Source organism: Typopeltis vanoorti, chromosome 9, assembly GCF_054136105.1.
Source record: "Typopeltis vanoorti isolate ZY-2024b chromosome 9, IOZ_Tvanoo_1.0, whole genome shotgun sequence".
Taxonomy (NCBI): Eukaryota; Metazoa; Arthropoda; class Arachnida; order Uropygi; family Thelyphonidae; genus Typopeltis; species Typopeltis vanoorti.
In genome coordinates this window covers 99,802,930-99,820,093 of record NC_143557.1, presented here as the reverse complement: position 1 = coordinate 99,820,093, position 17,164 = coordinate 99,802,930, and the positions used below count along the sequence as shown (strand labels likewise).

The 17,164-nt window shown below is 33.6% G+C and overlaps 1 protein-coding gene across 2 annotated transcripts in view; it reads right to left on the bottom strand.

The window, feature by feature from the left end:
- Nucleotides 1–2,827: 2,827 nt before the first annotated feature.
- The window catches only part of LOC150103296 (DNA repair-scaffolding protein-like), a 208,919-nt gene continuing 194,582 nt past the window's right edge, over nt 2,828–17,164 (bottom strand). For both annotated transcript variants that reach the window (XM_090397895.1, XM_090397896.1), the window contains exons 16-17: nt 13,296–13,349; nt 2,828–2,954 (exon numbers count right to left, since the gene is read on the bottom strand). In XM_090397895.1, the coding sequence (XP_090254021.1) occupies nt 2,835–2,954; nt 13,296–13,349 (174 nt within the window). In that variant the 3' untranslated portion in view covers nt 2,828–2,834. The remainder of the gene's footprint in view (nt 2,955–13,295; nt 13,350–17,164) is intronic.

The window sequence follows — 17,164 nt, the reverse complement described above, 5'->3', positions numbered from 1 at the left end:
GAAAGCTTATAAGCAGGATCATCAATTCCTTCCACAATTGGGCAAAGACGGGTATCTTCGCCCAATTGTGGAATCCTTGTGTATCTTCGGAACTCCATAAATGCGTGGAATAAGAGGGTGAAGAGAACGTAAAGAAAGGCGCATATTGTGAGGAAGTTCGAATGTAGTCTTTAACAGATTGTTTGTGCAGTTTTGTAGTTCTCTTGTTGGATCATCCTGAAGAATTGAATATGTAATGTTGCCTTCAAGCAAAAACCTCCAAGAGATAATCTTTCTCCTGCAGAAAGCCAGGCCTTAAAGAATCTTAAAAAGAACAAAAACATCATTATTTTACCTGAAGATAAAGGCAATGCCACAGTCGTCCTCAATTCTGAAGATTACCACAATAAAATGCTTCAATTACTTGAAGACAACATTATATATTCAATTCTTCAGGATGATCCAACAAGGGAACTACAAAACCGCACAAATCTGTTAAAGACTACATTTGAACTTCCTCACAACTTCGTTTCTTATATAAAAAATATTTCAATCGGTGAAAATGATATCATAGCAAGTTTGACATTATCTCATTAATTACTAACATCCCTACTGAGGAGGTATTAACATTACTTAAGGACAAATCGTATTCAATTGTATTCAATCTGACTACTTCAGATATAGGGACTCCATTTACAAACAAAACCAAGGCCTAGCAATGGGCAACCCTTTATCCCTAGTTCTAGCAAACATTTTCCTGGAAGATTATGAAACAAAAGCCATATCGTCCTTCTCATTTAAGCCGAAACTTTGGAGATGTTATGTTGACGACATTTTCATTATATGGAGTCAGAGACACACATCTCGAACTAGAACGATGCTCTGGACACAGAGCACGATCTCTTTTAAATGAACCAAATGAACTCCAAAAAAGAAATTGAACAACTTTCTCTTATCTTTAAACAAAATGGATATTCTGAAAAAACAATTAAGAAATTTCTTCTGGATCCTCCTAGGCAGCATACTATGGAAACTACTTATTTTAAAGGTAGTATCTCAATACCTTACATTAGTTCAGTTTCCAATAAATTGGCTAAAGTCCTTAAAAAAAACAACAACATCAGGACGTTTTTCACTACACTCCCTAAAGTCTGTTCTCTTATAAGCCATCTGAAGCCTATTCATCATAACCTGAAATATCCAGGGGGTTTACAAGTTATGGTGCGACTGTAATATTCTTTATTTTGGATAGACTAACAAATCTGTAGAACTGCATATTGAGGAGCATAAGAGAGACACATCTCCTATAAAAGATCACATGCATCTGCGTTATCCAGTCATGTTCCATGATGATCTACAGAGTCACTCAATTTGCTGGGATAAATCCGAAAACATTTTTCGCTGTAGTGATGAGTTTGAAAGGAAAATCGTAGAGTCCAGAGAAATCCGCCTTAATCCTGAACATTTGAACAGCAATTTGAGTTATAACATCCCTGATAGCCATACTGCAGTTGTTCAATACTGGCGCTCACGAGAACCTGCAAGCAAGCACGCAACAAACAATAGCATGTTAGATAGAACGACTTGAAAAATACAACATTTTTGTGTCAATTATGTATTGCATTTTTTGCCTGTAATTCTCAGTTTTTTTGTAACTTCAATTTTTTTATTACTGTGTTCTACCTTTAGTGGATACCTGAAGAATGTAGTACTGTCATATCCTGTACACCCCTTGAGGGTACATGGCAGGAATTTGATGATGATGGCTGTAAAAGGCTGAAACTAGTATCATTATCATTAAAATTTAATATTTTATCTCGGTTTAAAGTTATTTAAAATTTATTCTTTAAAATATATAACAGCATGTCCAACTCAGTGGAAGTGACACATCCTCTGCACTAGGCTGCCCAAAGATACTTAAGTTCAAGTCTAGTCGCTGACTGCTGGAACTTTTGCTAAGCCTTTCTTCAACAGGTTCTCGAGCTAGTCAATCTCTGGCACAGTCAAGCAGGTTTTTTCTCCCAGAAACTATGGAACATTTACTGTAGAACCCACACTAATGTCAAACAAGAAAAATATCCTGGTAGGGTTAGGAACTAAGAGATGGCAGTACTTGTTTGCCCGTCTCTTCATTGGTTGCTGCTTATAATTAGTGAAAGTCATGTGCCAGCTATCTCTGATTGGCTACTGGCGGAGACTGAACTGCCCACTCCATCTCCAGAACCTGGATAAGGTTAAAAGGCAACCATATCAAGTGAAATATATTTCACTTGATAAGGAGTCGTTTCATTTGTTAATGTCCCCAATTGAGACTAAAATTAATTTGAAAACATACTAAAAACTTTTGAGATATTTTTCCTTTTAAAAATTTATTTTTTGAAGATATCATTGCATTAAGGAATTCCATTCAATATATGAAAAACAGTTTAACATTAGCATTGCAGTATATATTCAATTGTTTAGGATACATATTTAATATGGAATTGCTTGAAGTTCGTGAAAACATACTTAAGGAGTAGGGGCAGAGAGAAGAAAAAAGAAGGTAAATATTTTCTCACAGCATCATCTGAAATCACTGAAGAAATTCTGATTGCTTGAGATACTTGGGTTTCTTAAAATACAGGAATTTTTTTTATAGCATTATATGTGAAAACTGTAGTATGATCAAAATAGGGCACAAGATCTTTAAATAAGTCAAAGCCAAGCTGTTGGTTACTAGGATAAATAAACAAGATAGAACATTTATTTGGTTTGTTTAAAGAGCTACCTCTCTCCCTCCATAAAGTTTAAAAATGAAATATATATGTGATTTATGAAAAAAATACACATCAATAGACTGTACATAAAAATATGATTTATTCCACTTGATGCAAGTGAAAATAAAGTAATCTTGTATTTGTATCATACTGCTTATCTTCTATACAACAGATTATTGGTCCCACCTGCTTGCAGATTATGTCCATCACTTCATATTGCTGTTTAAATAAAAACAAAACATTAATTTTACAGTTAAGTTAATATAGCTTATGCTCTACGTCATGAATTAAGAAATCCATTGTCATATAACATTTTTAATTCCTTACTATTCAGGTTGAAATAGCCTGATGTTGGCAATATTTGCTTAGGAAATTTAAGTAACCAAACTTTAAACAATATTATTATTTCTGTTGTAAATATGAAAATATTGTGGAGATTAATTGATACAATTGTTGTACCATCATTTTATTCAGGCAATGACAATCAAGGAAAAGGAGTAATCATAATATGAAACACTAAATACGAGGCTAATTTTCTTGAATGGCAGGTAATATCGAGTAGAGTGATGTGGGCAAATATCAGAATATGGAACTGAACAATGAGACTTATTTGTGCCTCTGGTCTCACAGAAGGTTCTACTAAGGTAGAAGTGGAGGAATTTTTTGAGGCTTTAAAGAAAGTAACTGATACAATGAAAAATTGGACCTCGTTAGAGATCTAAATAACAGAATAGGAAATGATTGTCAGACATACAAAAATGTTTTGGGAAAATTTGCAGAAAACAGCAAAACTAATAATAATGGCAAATACCAGTTGGATTTCTGCTCGGGAAAAGGATTGGTTATTACTAACACCATGTTCCAACATAAAAATGTGCACAAATTCACATGGAGAGACGAGGCAAGGAATAAGAAAGTCTCATTGACTACGTTATTGTTGATAGTGATGTTTCTCTCTGGTGCAGGACACTAGCGTGTACAGAGGATGTGAAATTGGCAGTGATCACCATTTAGTCTTGAGCAGGATAAAATTGAATTTAATGTTGAAAAGAACATGTAAGAAGGTTTTAAAGTGAACAAAAGTTGAGCAGCTCTCAGATGTGAACTGTAGACTAAAAAACTCAAACATTATTCAAGAAAAAAATGAAAGAGTTTGAGAACAGGAACTAAACCTTGGAGATTCAGTGGCAAGCTCTGAAGAAAACACTGACTGATTCAGCCAGAGGCATGTGGTGAGGTTGTCTGCAAGGATAGAAAATTCAAAACTCCATGGTGGACACAGGAAGTTAAAGAGGCATTGAAGGAAAAGAAGAAAGCATATCAAAAGTTCTTGGCAAATAAGTCAGCTTGTGCTCCTAGAGAATGCAGACAAATATAAGAAAGCTAAACACTGTATAAAACTAGCTAAATAAGTCATGGGAAGACTTGGTAAGAACATAGAGAATAAATATCAAAAAGGTCAATATGTTCTGGAGGCTGTTGAAGAAGCTCAGAAATGGAGGAAAGAGTGCTGTAAAAGGAATTAGAGACAACATGATAACTGGAGAAAAAAATATCCTTGATGTATGAAGTCATTACTTTGAAAAATTGCTAAATGAAACAAGTAGTGACAGAACAGTTATAAAAAAAAACACTGACCAGGAATGATTTTTAGTGCAAATGGTAAATGAAATATAGAAATACACAACAGATTCAATAAAGATGGTATGGTAAGAAGTCAACAGAATAAATTTATATGGAATAAGAGAGAAATTAGTCAAAACACTAAATTAGCTATATACAAGACAGTGTTCAAACCAATTTTAACTTATGTATCTGAGAGCCTCGAGAAAGATTAGAGACATGAACAGATGGCAGCAAAATGTTAGCAGAGCTAATCTCAGGTGGTAGTATGGTCTTAAACAGAATGGGAGAGGAAAAATTAGCAAAACAAGTGTTCTCTACCTGGTTGGCAGGAAAAACTCAGAGGAAGACCAACATATAGGTGGATTGATACAGTAAAAAATTGCCTTAGAAGATAGAAATATAAGATCTGATAATGTCGGCATCTTGACAAGTAACAGACTGATTTGGAGGAAAATTGTAGATAGGAAGTTAGTAATGATGTAAATCTTTCATGTAGTACTATCATATCCTATACACCTCTTGAGGGTACATGTCAGGAATTTGATGATGATTATAATTGATACAAAATGGGAAAATATAATCAAATTCCTGAAATGTACCCTCAGAGAAGGTACAGGATAATTATGATAGTACTACATGAAAAAGTCAAACCATTACTAACTTCTGATCAACAATTTTCCTTCAAATTAATCTGTTATCTCCCAAGATTCTAATATTATCAGATCTTACATTTCTGTCTTTTAAGGCATTCTTACCATATCAATCCAAGTAGTTCAGGTGCACGAGGCTCAATCCCCCCCCCAAAAAAAAATTAGGGCCAAAAACAATGATGCAGGGGCCCTGGAGCACTCTAGCTAGCATCTCGGGAAAAGTGTAAGTATGGCCCTGCTATCAATCCAGTATTTTGACAAATTTCTTATTCCTTCTTATTCCATATAAAATTATTCAGCTGATTCCCTACTATACCAGCTTTACTAATTCTTTTATCTATTTCCATATTTAATTTACCATCTTCACTAAAAATCGTGCCTAAATAGCTAAAACATTTTACTTGATCTATAAGTTCAACAGGATACAGTTGATGTTTTCAATATTTCTGCCTATTTTCATTGTTTTTGTCTTTTTATTGCTAATTGCAAAAAAAGTAAAGAGCTAAGATTAACATCAGCTTAAGATATTAGATTTAATACCTTTCCTTCACAATGTGATCCATATAGATAATGAATAACAGTGGGGATTGATGTGTGCATTTGTTGCTGTTTTAAGGATACTTGTGACATAATACTGAATGATATATGCACGTAAATAAACACAAGAAAGATATTTAATTAACCAAATATTTCGATCTGGAAATAGCAGACCATCCTCAGTGGTATTACAAGAACAGTTTAAATTAAAAAAAAAATAAAAATACAAGCTAGAATACTAACAATAGATCGTTAAAAACAGAACACGGCACGTGATGTTATATCACTAAGTATTAAGTATAAAACGGAATATTTTGAAGTAGAGACGTGATTGAAAGGGAAAAAAAAATTAATGAGTAATCTTGATTAGACTTTCCCAGATTTTTGATATAGATATACAGTCATTACAATTCAGGTTGGGACGATGGAGCAAGGCCTCCACGTTTTCCTTGAACAAACGTTCGAACCTATAATGGGATCTATATAAGAGGCGGGTCATGGACCAAAAGATGCCGTGGTCAGTTTCAATCCCGTGTTGAGCCAATCCAGACTTTTCAGGTTTGTTGTGAAGAATGGAGGATTGATGTTCTTGGATTCTTTTTTCCAAGAGAACGTCCAGTCTGTCCAAAATAGGAGAGATCACAATTGCAAGGAATTTGATAAACTCCAGGAAGAGATAAAGTTGAGCGTTTGTCTTTAGGAGAAGGAAAATGAGAAGACAATTTGTTAATAGGTGAATACATAGTTGTTAAATCACATTTCTTTAAAATTCTTGCAATAGGTTCTGAAATACCGGAGATATAAGGAATAGGCACTCGACGTATTGAAACTTTGTTGTTGTATATGTGTGTGTGTGTGTGGGGGGGGGATTTTAAGAATTGAGAAGATGTTGAGTACTTTTTTAGAAAAGCCACTGAGTTTCATGTGTTGTTGGATAGCAGATAATCAAAAGTAGAACAATTAGTTTTGGCTCTTCTGATGAGGCATTTCATAATTCCTGTTTTTCGACATGGATGATGGGCTGATTCTTTAAGAATATAATGACCTGTGAACATTGGTTTCCTAAATTTTATGGCCTTCCAAAAATCCATAAGATTGACTATCCTCTTCGTCCAATAGTAGATTGTATTGATTCTCCTACTTACATTATAGCCAAATATCTAGCTAAATTATTGAAATCTTACATTGGCAACTCTAATTCTTTTTTAAAAAACTCCTCAGATTTCTTAGAAAAATTAAAAAATATCTCATTACAACCTACAGATCTTATGGTTAGCGTTGATAAAGAATCTTTATATACCAATGTACCTCTCAAGGAAACTTTAAAATTACTTGCTGACATCTTTCCTGAAGACATTATAAAACTATTCGATTTCGTAATACATTCTGGATATTTCGTATGTCAAAATAAATTTTACAGCCAAGTAGAAGGAACGGCCATGGGAAGTCCTCTTTCTCCTGCTTTAGCCAACTTTTATTTAGAACATTTAGAAAAAGTCCTCTTCTCATCTATTTTCTCTCAACCATCTTTTTGGGTAAGATATATAGATGACATCTTTACTATTTGGCCTCACAGCAAAAACTCTTTACCTTCTTTTTTAAACAGTATTAATTCCTTGCATCATCGTATAAAGTTTACTATGGAAATAGAAGAAAACAACCAGTTATCTTTTTTAGACGTTCTCATCATCCAGTCACCTTCAAATATTCTTACAACTATAGTATACAGGAAACCAACGTTCACAGGTTGTTATATTCTTAAAGAATCAGCCCATCACCCATGTCAAAAAACAGGAATTATAAAATGCCTCATCAGAGGAGCCAAAACTAATCGTTCTACTTTTGATTATCTACAGAAAGAACTTTCTACTATCCAACAACACACAAAACTCAATGGCTTTTCTAAAAAAAGTACTCAACATCTTCTCAATTCTTATAATCCTCCACAAAACAACAAAGTTTCAATACGTCGAGTGCCTATTCCTTATATCCGGTATTTCAGAACCTATCGCAAGAATTTTAAAGAAATATGATTTAACAACTACGTATTCACCTATTAACAAATTGTCTTCTCATTTTCCTTCTCCTAAAGACAAACGTTCAACTTTATCTCTTCCTGGAGTTTATCAAATTCCTTGCAACTGTGATCTCTCCTATTTTGGACAGACTGGACGTTCTCTTGGGAAAAAAAATCCAAGAACATCAATCCTCCATTCTTCACAACAAACCTGAAAAGTCTGGATTGGCTCAACACAGGATTGAAACTGACCACAGCATCTTTTGGTCCATGACTCGCCTCTTACATAGATCCCGTTATAGGTTCGAACGTTTGTTCAAGGAAAGCGTGGAGACCTTGCTCCATCGTCCCAACCTGAATCGTAATGACTGTATATCTATATCAAAAATCTGGGAAAGTCTAATCAAGATTACTCATTAATTTTTTTTTCCCTTTCAATCACGTCTCTACTTCAAAATATTCCGTTTTATACTTAATACTTAGTGATATAACATCACGCGGTGTGTTGTTCTATTTTTAACGATCTATTGTTAGTATTCTAGCTTGTATTTTTTATTTTTTATTTTTTAAACCGTTCTTGTAATACCACTGAGGATGGTCTGCTATTTCCAGACCGAAATATTTGGTTAATTAAATATCTTTCTTGTGTTTATTTACGTGCATATATCATTCTGCGCATTTGTTGCACACCTGATTTTACAAACCATCTTCCTGTACCTCTAATTCTAACTGCTGACTTACAGCTTAAATAGAGACTTAAATGGAAAAACATATATAATCTACATAAATGTTATATACAAAATGCAAGATAAGAATATTCTGAGCTAAAGATTTTGCTTAGAATTTTGTTCTGGGGCCCCTCCCTCATTATTTTGTGCCCTTAAATTGATGTCATCTAGGTGGGGTTGATTAGTCAATGTATAGTACATTGGTATACTGTCTATAGGTGAAAGTTGGGAAAGGAGAAACTTGTTCCCTGATTTGAAGATCTGTGTATTGTATGTTTTAGGATGCACATAAGAAGAGAGATATGTCAGAATACAGTTCATCTCTTACTCATTCTGGGAGTTAGGAGATGAACTGTGAAGGGATGTTGGGTGGCAGCTGTATGCATGTCAATGAATTCAGTAGAAAGTGGAGAAATTATTGATGTTAGTTCACATGAACAATTGTCATGATAATATTTATAGAAGATGCATGCTGCAGAGACTAAATGCCTGTGTGAAAGCGAGTGGAGCGAACTGGTAAGAGAAGAATCGTTATTCAACCTAATTGTCCTCTTCTATATTGAGTCAAGTATTTTTAGAGAGCTTTTAGGGATACCATCCCAAATGTAAGAGCAATATTTGATAGGTTGGCGGATTTGCAATTTGTGTAAGGCTAATAGCTATGTAGAGGTAAAGCAATGCCTTGAGCAAAAGAGCAATTCTAGTTTTTTGGATGCCAAGGAAGTGGTTGTAATGTGTAAATATGCTAAGAGAGGCTTGATGTTAATACTGATGTTCAAGTAATATTACAAGAAAACAGGGTTTTTTTTTTGGAAAATAAGGCAGAACTGTGATTTGCTAGTATTGAAATTGACAAGGCATTCTACAGTGTCTATTAAGCCCCACTGAAGAATGACATAGAGATCAAAATTGAGGATAGTGGGGACTGATGCTGTCTAAGTTGTAGTGATTTGTGTAGTAATTTTGTTGAATGAAAAGCATTTTGATGTGTTGTCATGACAAACTGTGCACTGGTTTGGCAGTTAACTAAAGTAGATTAGATTAAAATTATTGATATACAGAAGAAATAAGGTAATAATCTTATTTTGTGGTCAATGATCCAACTGTCACTACTTTGGAGTTTCGCTTCTAGTTGTTGACAAAATTGATTACCTTGTTTCTGCTGGGTGAAGGTAAGTCATGTTGGAAGCTTAATGGATTTTTTACAACACTCAAAAAGAATTAAAATAGAATTTAATACTTCCTATATTTCGTCCTAGTCACTATACGGGGATTACAAAAACAATTAATGTAACATATACACAAATAGCAAACAATACTAAGCCCAACCACGTGGGTGACACTAAAGTCCTATCTAGGTAGAGCGCCCTCTAAGGGCAGTAGTAGGTGGCCTGGAATGTAAGGTGGGAACTCTGTGATGAGTGTTTTCCAAATCTTCGGAAGCTTAATGCAACCGTATTTATTGAGATTTGGTTGGGTGAAGGTAAGGTTGGATGGGATTTATAGATGTGACTGAAGGGGGGGTCAGTGAACTTGTTCATGCTACAATTAAATCTGATGTACTCATCAGTGCATCACAGGTCACTTTGATGATGCACAAGAAGTTCATTGTCTTTTCTGTTCGTGGGTAATTTTTCTAGGATTGAAGTTACATTCACTATCTAAATTAAGATGTCATCCTTTAGCACACTGTCAGTTTTTGCATAAAGTTCAGAATGATGGCATGAACTTATTTTCAGCCTTCACTGATTTGTGTACCACTGATGCAATGGGGCAGTAGAGCTTGTTGATATTAATGATGGAGGGTTCATTTATATTGAAGTACTAATCATTGAGCAGTTTGGTGATCGAAGGATTACAATGATTTCACTTTGCAGGAGAAAATCTTGTTAATAGTGATGAGGTGCCACTCTAGGCTGTCAATGTGCATTCCTAAGTTTAGGAGTTGTTTTACTGAATGGAAGCACAGTGAACAGAAGAAAAGCTAATTCTGGTTGGTAAGCAGTTTATGTACCAATTCATCTGTATTTTTAAGCAAAAATGTGACCGGTGGCAATCTTTTTTGTATCAATGTCTTGCCTGCAGTGTGATACTTTGCATTAACATTGGTTTTGTTGTTGTTGTTTGACTCTGCTTTACTGACAAGACCCAAAATGTTCTGAGCTTTGTTGCTACCATCTTTGCTTTGTGTGGTAGGCATAATGAGCACTTGCACACAGCTGATATTAAACTCATAAAAAATTTGCAAAGGAATATTGAGCCCCTTAGGATTTGATGCTGTGATTTTGTTTTTGAAAGTGATAAAATATGGGAGCAGAAGTTAAGAGCAACTTATTCCATGGGATACTCCTTTTCATCCTACTCAAAACTAAATGGTGATTGCCTGCTCTTTCAAAGAAATCCCCTATATACTCTTGCATCATGAAGATTCTAGTAAAAGTAAATATGCATTATTAATTTGCTTTTTGATTCAAATTGTCTCAAAACATTCAAATTTTTAAATTTTTCTGCATCTCTATTTGAAATTGTATGCCATTCCAAAAGTAAATCTTCAACATTTAGTGTTGAATACTACAGCTATGTTTTTACTCAAATACCTTATAATTATTATAAAGTATTTGGGTAATACCTTATAATAACGAGAAGGTCCCTAATTTGTCTTGGTAACATTAATTTTGTCAATATAGGCAGTTCCCACCATCTGAGTCTTCATTAATTGATTCCTGTACTTCTGTGGCCTAGAATTGAAGAAATACAAGTAAATAAGTTCCAACATTTATGTTGTTTCTATGGCAATGTGCACAAAACTGTTTCCTCTTATATACTACTCAATGTGCCCCCATTCCTCTTTCAATCTTTTTAGTTTTATAGTATTGCTTCAATTTATGGTAATTTAATTTGCACATTATTATTGTACTCATTGGCTAGAAATCTTTAAAAAAAAAAAAATGATAAGACAGCTCCTGTGCATAAAAGAAACCATACTAGATATGGACTAGATGTTAATATAGATATTATTACGCATGCACCAAGTAATAAAAAGTTTATAAAAGTCATAAGCAAAGTAGTGAACAGTGTCATCTCTGGCATAACAAGGACATGGTCATGTACATGTTATGTCAGAGATGAAATTAATACTGTTCTTAAGAAAGCTAAATAAATATTATAGCTAAAAGATATGATAATGGTGAGGCATTTTTGAAGTAAACCTCATGCAAGGGAGTGATGCAATGAAGATCATTTGAGGGTTAGCCAAAAAATCTCCATAAGCTTAGTTCTCATAGGAAAAGAGCCTAATGACCTTCAACAAGGCTAGGATTCTCTGGGCATCTGATATCGTGGACGATAGGAGTAGTGGATAATCATCCAATTAGTTTTTTCTTCAGTTTCTGACTAATCCTAAACAGCAATTTAAAATGGTTCTTTTACATGCTTTCCATAGGTGTGTGTGTGTGTGTCTGGCTCATTTTTGGTCATAAATGTACTCTATTTCCTTTGTATTGCTTACTTTAAGCTGTACTAGATGAGTTTATACTGAATATTACTGAATATAATATTCAGTAATATTCACTATAATATAATACTAAATATACTGAATAATGAGTTTATACTGTTTATACAATAATGAGTTTATACAATAGCTTGCATTTTCCATTTATACAAGTGTAATATTAAACTCAATCAACTATTATGAAAATTTGATCTTTCTTATAAATGGCTTTTTCACTACTGATGGTCATTTTTTGGTCTATTATCCCTTTACAAAGAGGACCCCTGTATTACTGCAATTCTTTAGCTAACTCCAGTTCATTTCCATTTCTTCTTATGTTGACCATGTCTATTTTCCATTCTGCTGAGTTTAGGTTATTTCAGTAGTTTACTTCCATTCTGGTTCTGTGGTATTAAAAAAGTTTCTGCGATAAAATTATGTGAAACTGGAATGCAAATAAAGAATCTACTGACTATAATTAGTTACAAGCTGCCATTTCTTGAGCTCAAGCCCCAACATTATCAAAAACATTAACAATATACAGTCATGTGCATGGAGGGTGACAGTAGTACTCTTCATGGTAATCTTCACTGGTTTGGCAGTTAACTAAAGTAGATTAGATTAAAATTATTGATATACAGAAGAAAGAGGGTAATAATCTTATTTTGTGGTCAGTGATCCAAAGATGAAGATTACCATCTTCATGATAATCTTCATCTTTGGATCATTATATCTTCCGTTATTATTGTTGATATCTTCAACAATAATTTCTTCCTGTCAACATTAATAACGGAAGATTAATATCTTCCGTTATTAATGTTGACAGGAAGATAGGGAAGTATGCCAAAATGTATGCAAGTTCACACCATCAATTCTATTGTAGTTAATTGGGTATTGTATAGATTTTGGCACAATGCCTTATCTTCATGTCAGCATTAATAACAGGAGATTACCACCATGAAGAGTGCCACTGTTGCCCTCTGTACATGATTGTCCTTCCTCTCAAGGTCATCTATTTCCTGCCTTTGCTGACTGTATATTGTTACAAGTGCATTTTATAATGCTAGCTTGAGCTGGAAGAATGTCAACTTGTAAATAATTAATTTTAGTTAGCAAATTATTTATTTGTATTCCAGTTTCACATATATTCCAGAAACTTCAACATGAATTGAATGATATCTGTTATAACATTTTAGCATCACTGTGAGTGTTTTATGCTAATACAGAATTGCAATTTTGTTGGCTAAGTATCCAATTGACAGCTCATCCTTGTTGATTCAGTAAGCAAGAATATAGTAGAAATTTTTCTTAACTATTATACATGATACATACATAAATAGTATTAGTAATGACTGTATAGAGAACTGACTAGTCTGAAAATCTCTTCCTAACCAAAAAATTAAGAGGAGGGAAACAGAACCCATTCTTAAAGCAAAGAAAACATATTGTTCGAACAATTAAATTATCAATTTCTTCTTTCTTATCAATTCATAAAAATAAACATTTACATACATGATCGGTAATATCAACTTCTGGAAGAAGTGCTTTTATTGATGATTGCAAAATCTATAATGCATGAAGAAAGAAAGAAAATAAAAAAATAAATTAAAAATATGGTTATGCATAATTACACAAGAAATTATTCTCATTGATGAAAATACATTATTCAGAATGTTTCAGAATATAAATACATAATACGTAAATAGGAAGTGATTAAAATTCAGTTGGGAAGAAAAAATGTGCACAGTTTAACACAAAATAGTCATAACTGAACTGATTTAAAATGTGAGGAGACTACTGAAAAGTATGTATAATAAAGTTTATTATACACTAAATTTTCTGAAAAAAATCATGATACTCCTAAAATGTTTAGAGTAGGAAAGAGAAGCTAAGTTATTTGTAGTGATGGAGCAAGCACTTTGTAACAACTAGGTTTAAAAGTTAAATTTAACAGGGTTTATTCCATTGTCATAAATAGTTTATTATAGATACTTTTTTTTTGTATATATCATACATACACATTTTTCTTTAAAAAGAATCACAATTGAATAATTGTGATTCTTTTGTCTGAAATTGCCTGCATGGTTAAAAAAATCAAGACTCTCATGGTGGATTCAATTATTAATTTTCTAACCATGCAGACAATCTCTACGTTATCCCTGTGGTTCCTATGAGTTTACTATAGTCAATTCAACATAAGCTTTCATGGCTAATTTCCTAGGAACAACTTTCTTCCAAACTGGTTTATTATTTGTGATAATGGTTACACCTGGTTAAATGTATGAAAAGAGCTAATCTAAGGTATATCTAGGAAAACTAAGCTAATCTATAGTCATTAAAAACAGAAAGAAAGAAATGTTAGCAAAACAAGCATTTTTTTTTTTGCCAGGATGACAGGAGAAAGACCAAGATCTAGGTGGTGGTTTGATACATAAGAAGTGTCTTAGAAGATAAAACATGATACTGAAATTCTGACAGATAACAGATTAATTTAGAGAAAAGTTATCAACAGGAAGTTGGTAAGAACATAAACTTTTCATGTAGTATTATCATAATACTCCCAACACCCTTTTAAGGGTACATATCAGGAATTTAAGGATGACAGAAATATTTTGAGAACATCTGGAGAAAGAGCAAAGTCCTAATAATAATGATAATTACTTGCTGAATTTTTTGTTCAGGACCAAGAGTAGTCATTACTAATACCAGGTTCAACCATAAATATGCACACAAATTCATGCAGACAGAAGACATAAGAAATGATAAGTCTCACTAATCATGTTATTGTTGATAGCAATATCTTCATGCTAGTTTTAGACAATCTGTATACTTTTGTCTTTGTATAATTTGTGCTTTAAACAGGAAGTGATGGACAATTTAGTTTTGATCATGGTCATTGTATTTTTCGATGCTGTTGGAATTATTCACTATGAATTTGTTCCTGAGGGCACCATAGTGAATGGCCAATATTATTTAGAAGTAACACAACGTCTGTACACCAGCATGTAACATATCCGGAAAGAAAACTGTTCCACAACAACAATTAGTTTCTGTTGCACAAAACCAATTGCAAGTGCCCGTGCACTGCACACCGCCTGTGAAGCAGTTTCTAGCTATGAAACTGATCTGTGTGATCGAACATTCCCTCTATTCTTCAGATTTGGCTCCTGCAGAGATGAAGTGTGCCTTGAAAGGGGGAAGTGCTCAGCAACATTGAGGACATCCAACATGGTGTGACCCAGAGACAGAAGGAGGTTCCCATGCAGACTTCCACTATGCCTTCGAACATCTGTATGACAGATGTAAACATTGTGTGAAGGGAAATCATTTTGAATCTGTGTGTTTTGTTTTGATATAATAATTGTTGTCTCGTTACTTAACAGGCATACACAGTATGCCTGTTAAGTAATGAGACAATGAAAGATTTTTTATCCATGAAGGTAAAAACTATAATAATTTAGATATTTTGACATTTATTTTCTTTCTTTTTTGTCTAAATTTTTGATTTTAATTACAGCATGGTTCATTATGAAGATTTCAGGTAAACGATGATGAGTCCTGAGAAGTGTCATGCAATAATAAGTTATGCTGTGTAACATTTCAAAATTTAAACATTAATTCTTCATTTTTATAACTTTATACTCTTCTAGTTCTTCCTTATGCCTCCTATTATTGTTTGCATTTTTACTTTTTTCATGTGTTGTTTGTGCTTTATGTTTGTTCTGTCATCAACAAATGATTTCCCACCATTTCCTTTGTCTACTAATTGTGACATCATTTGCTAGGAAATTCAGTTCACAATCATAAAAGTTTTCAAGCTTTTACTGTCTCCAATAGTAAGCTTAAAATAGAAATGGTTCCATAGTGCTCAGGTTGAGATTTTTCAGTAGTTCATTATTGTGCATCGTTTCATTATGATAGTGTTTACCATAGTGCACACCCATTGTATACGATGCAAACTGGAAATTATATTAAACAACACGGTCTTTACTTGAGTTGTAAGTTAGTAGTTGGAAATTCAGTTCACAATCATAAAAGTTTTCAAGCTTTTACTGTCTCCAATAGTAAGCTTAAAATAGAAATGGTTCCATAGTGCTCAGGTTGAGATTTTTCAGTAGTTCATTATTGTGCATCGTTTCATTATGATAGTGTTTACCATAGTGCACACCCATTGTATACGATGCAAACTGGAAATTATATTAAACAACACGGTCTTTACTTGAGTTGTAAGTTAGTAGTTGGAATTCAGGGGTATAGGAAGATGGTTGGATGTAAAATCAAGTGAGATAAGGGTGCACACAATCTCCACTATTATCATTTATATGGATTACATTATGAAGAAAAGTGTCACAAAACCTGAATATGAAAACTGAAGAAGTTAAACTCAGCTCTTTACTTTAAAATGCAAATTATACCATACTCTTAATTAATTTGGTGCATGTTTCCAGCATTCTTTATCTAACAAATTTGGGATAAAAATCAGCAATAAGGCCAAAAATATGAAAATAGTCAAGAACACAGAAAAATTCAACTGCATTCTCAATGTAGAACTGTGGACCAAGTAAAATTTAAGCTATTTAGGCACAACTTGGAGTCCTGACAAAGGAGAGCAAGCAGAGATATACTGCTGATATACAGCATTATTTGAATAGGCTAGATGCATGGGGCCCACGATAACAGCTATCAATTCAATGTAAGTGTAAAGTTGCACATTTTGGTAAAAATAAGATATCCAATGGCATATTAATTTATACTGGTGGGATTATGCCTAGAGTAACTGATGAGGATAGAAATCTTGAAGATATAGCAAACAGAAATTTCAAGAATCACATAGCAAAAATTGCAAATACAAGTCAGAGGATAACTGTGATGTTGAAATAAACATTGACATGTAAGGATATGGAAGTTATTTTACCTGTGTTGATATGACTACACCTGGACTTCCATGCACAGATTTAGTCTTGTGGGTTCCAAAGAGATAAAGAAGCTGTGAAAAGGCTGCAAAGAGTTACAAAGATGATATTGGGATTATGGAACAGATTGAGAGAATGTGGACTGCAGACAGTGGTATAGAGAGATGATATGATAGAGGTCTATAAACTTAAGAGGATATTATAGGATATTGGGTGATAAAATTTTTCATTATATGGCAAGCGGAGAGAGGACAAGGGGGCATCTATGGAAGTCATGTTTGTGTGCAGTTAAGAAAGAGATAAGAGCTGGCTTATGCTTCATGTATTTTATAATTCTTCTCACTCTTATTCTCAGAATATTCTTTCCACAACCACTTCACTCCCATCCTATTTGTTCTTTGAACTCTAGAGATACATTCAGATACTTTCTCATTTAAGCATCTCTTCAAAGCTTCCTATGCACTGCCG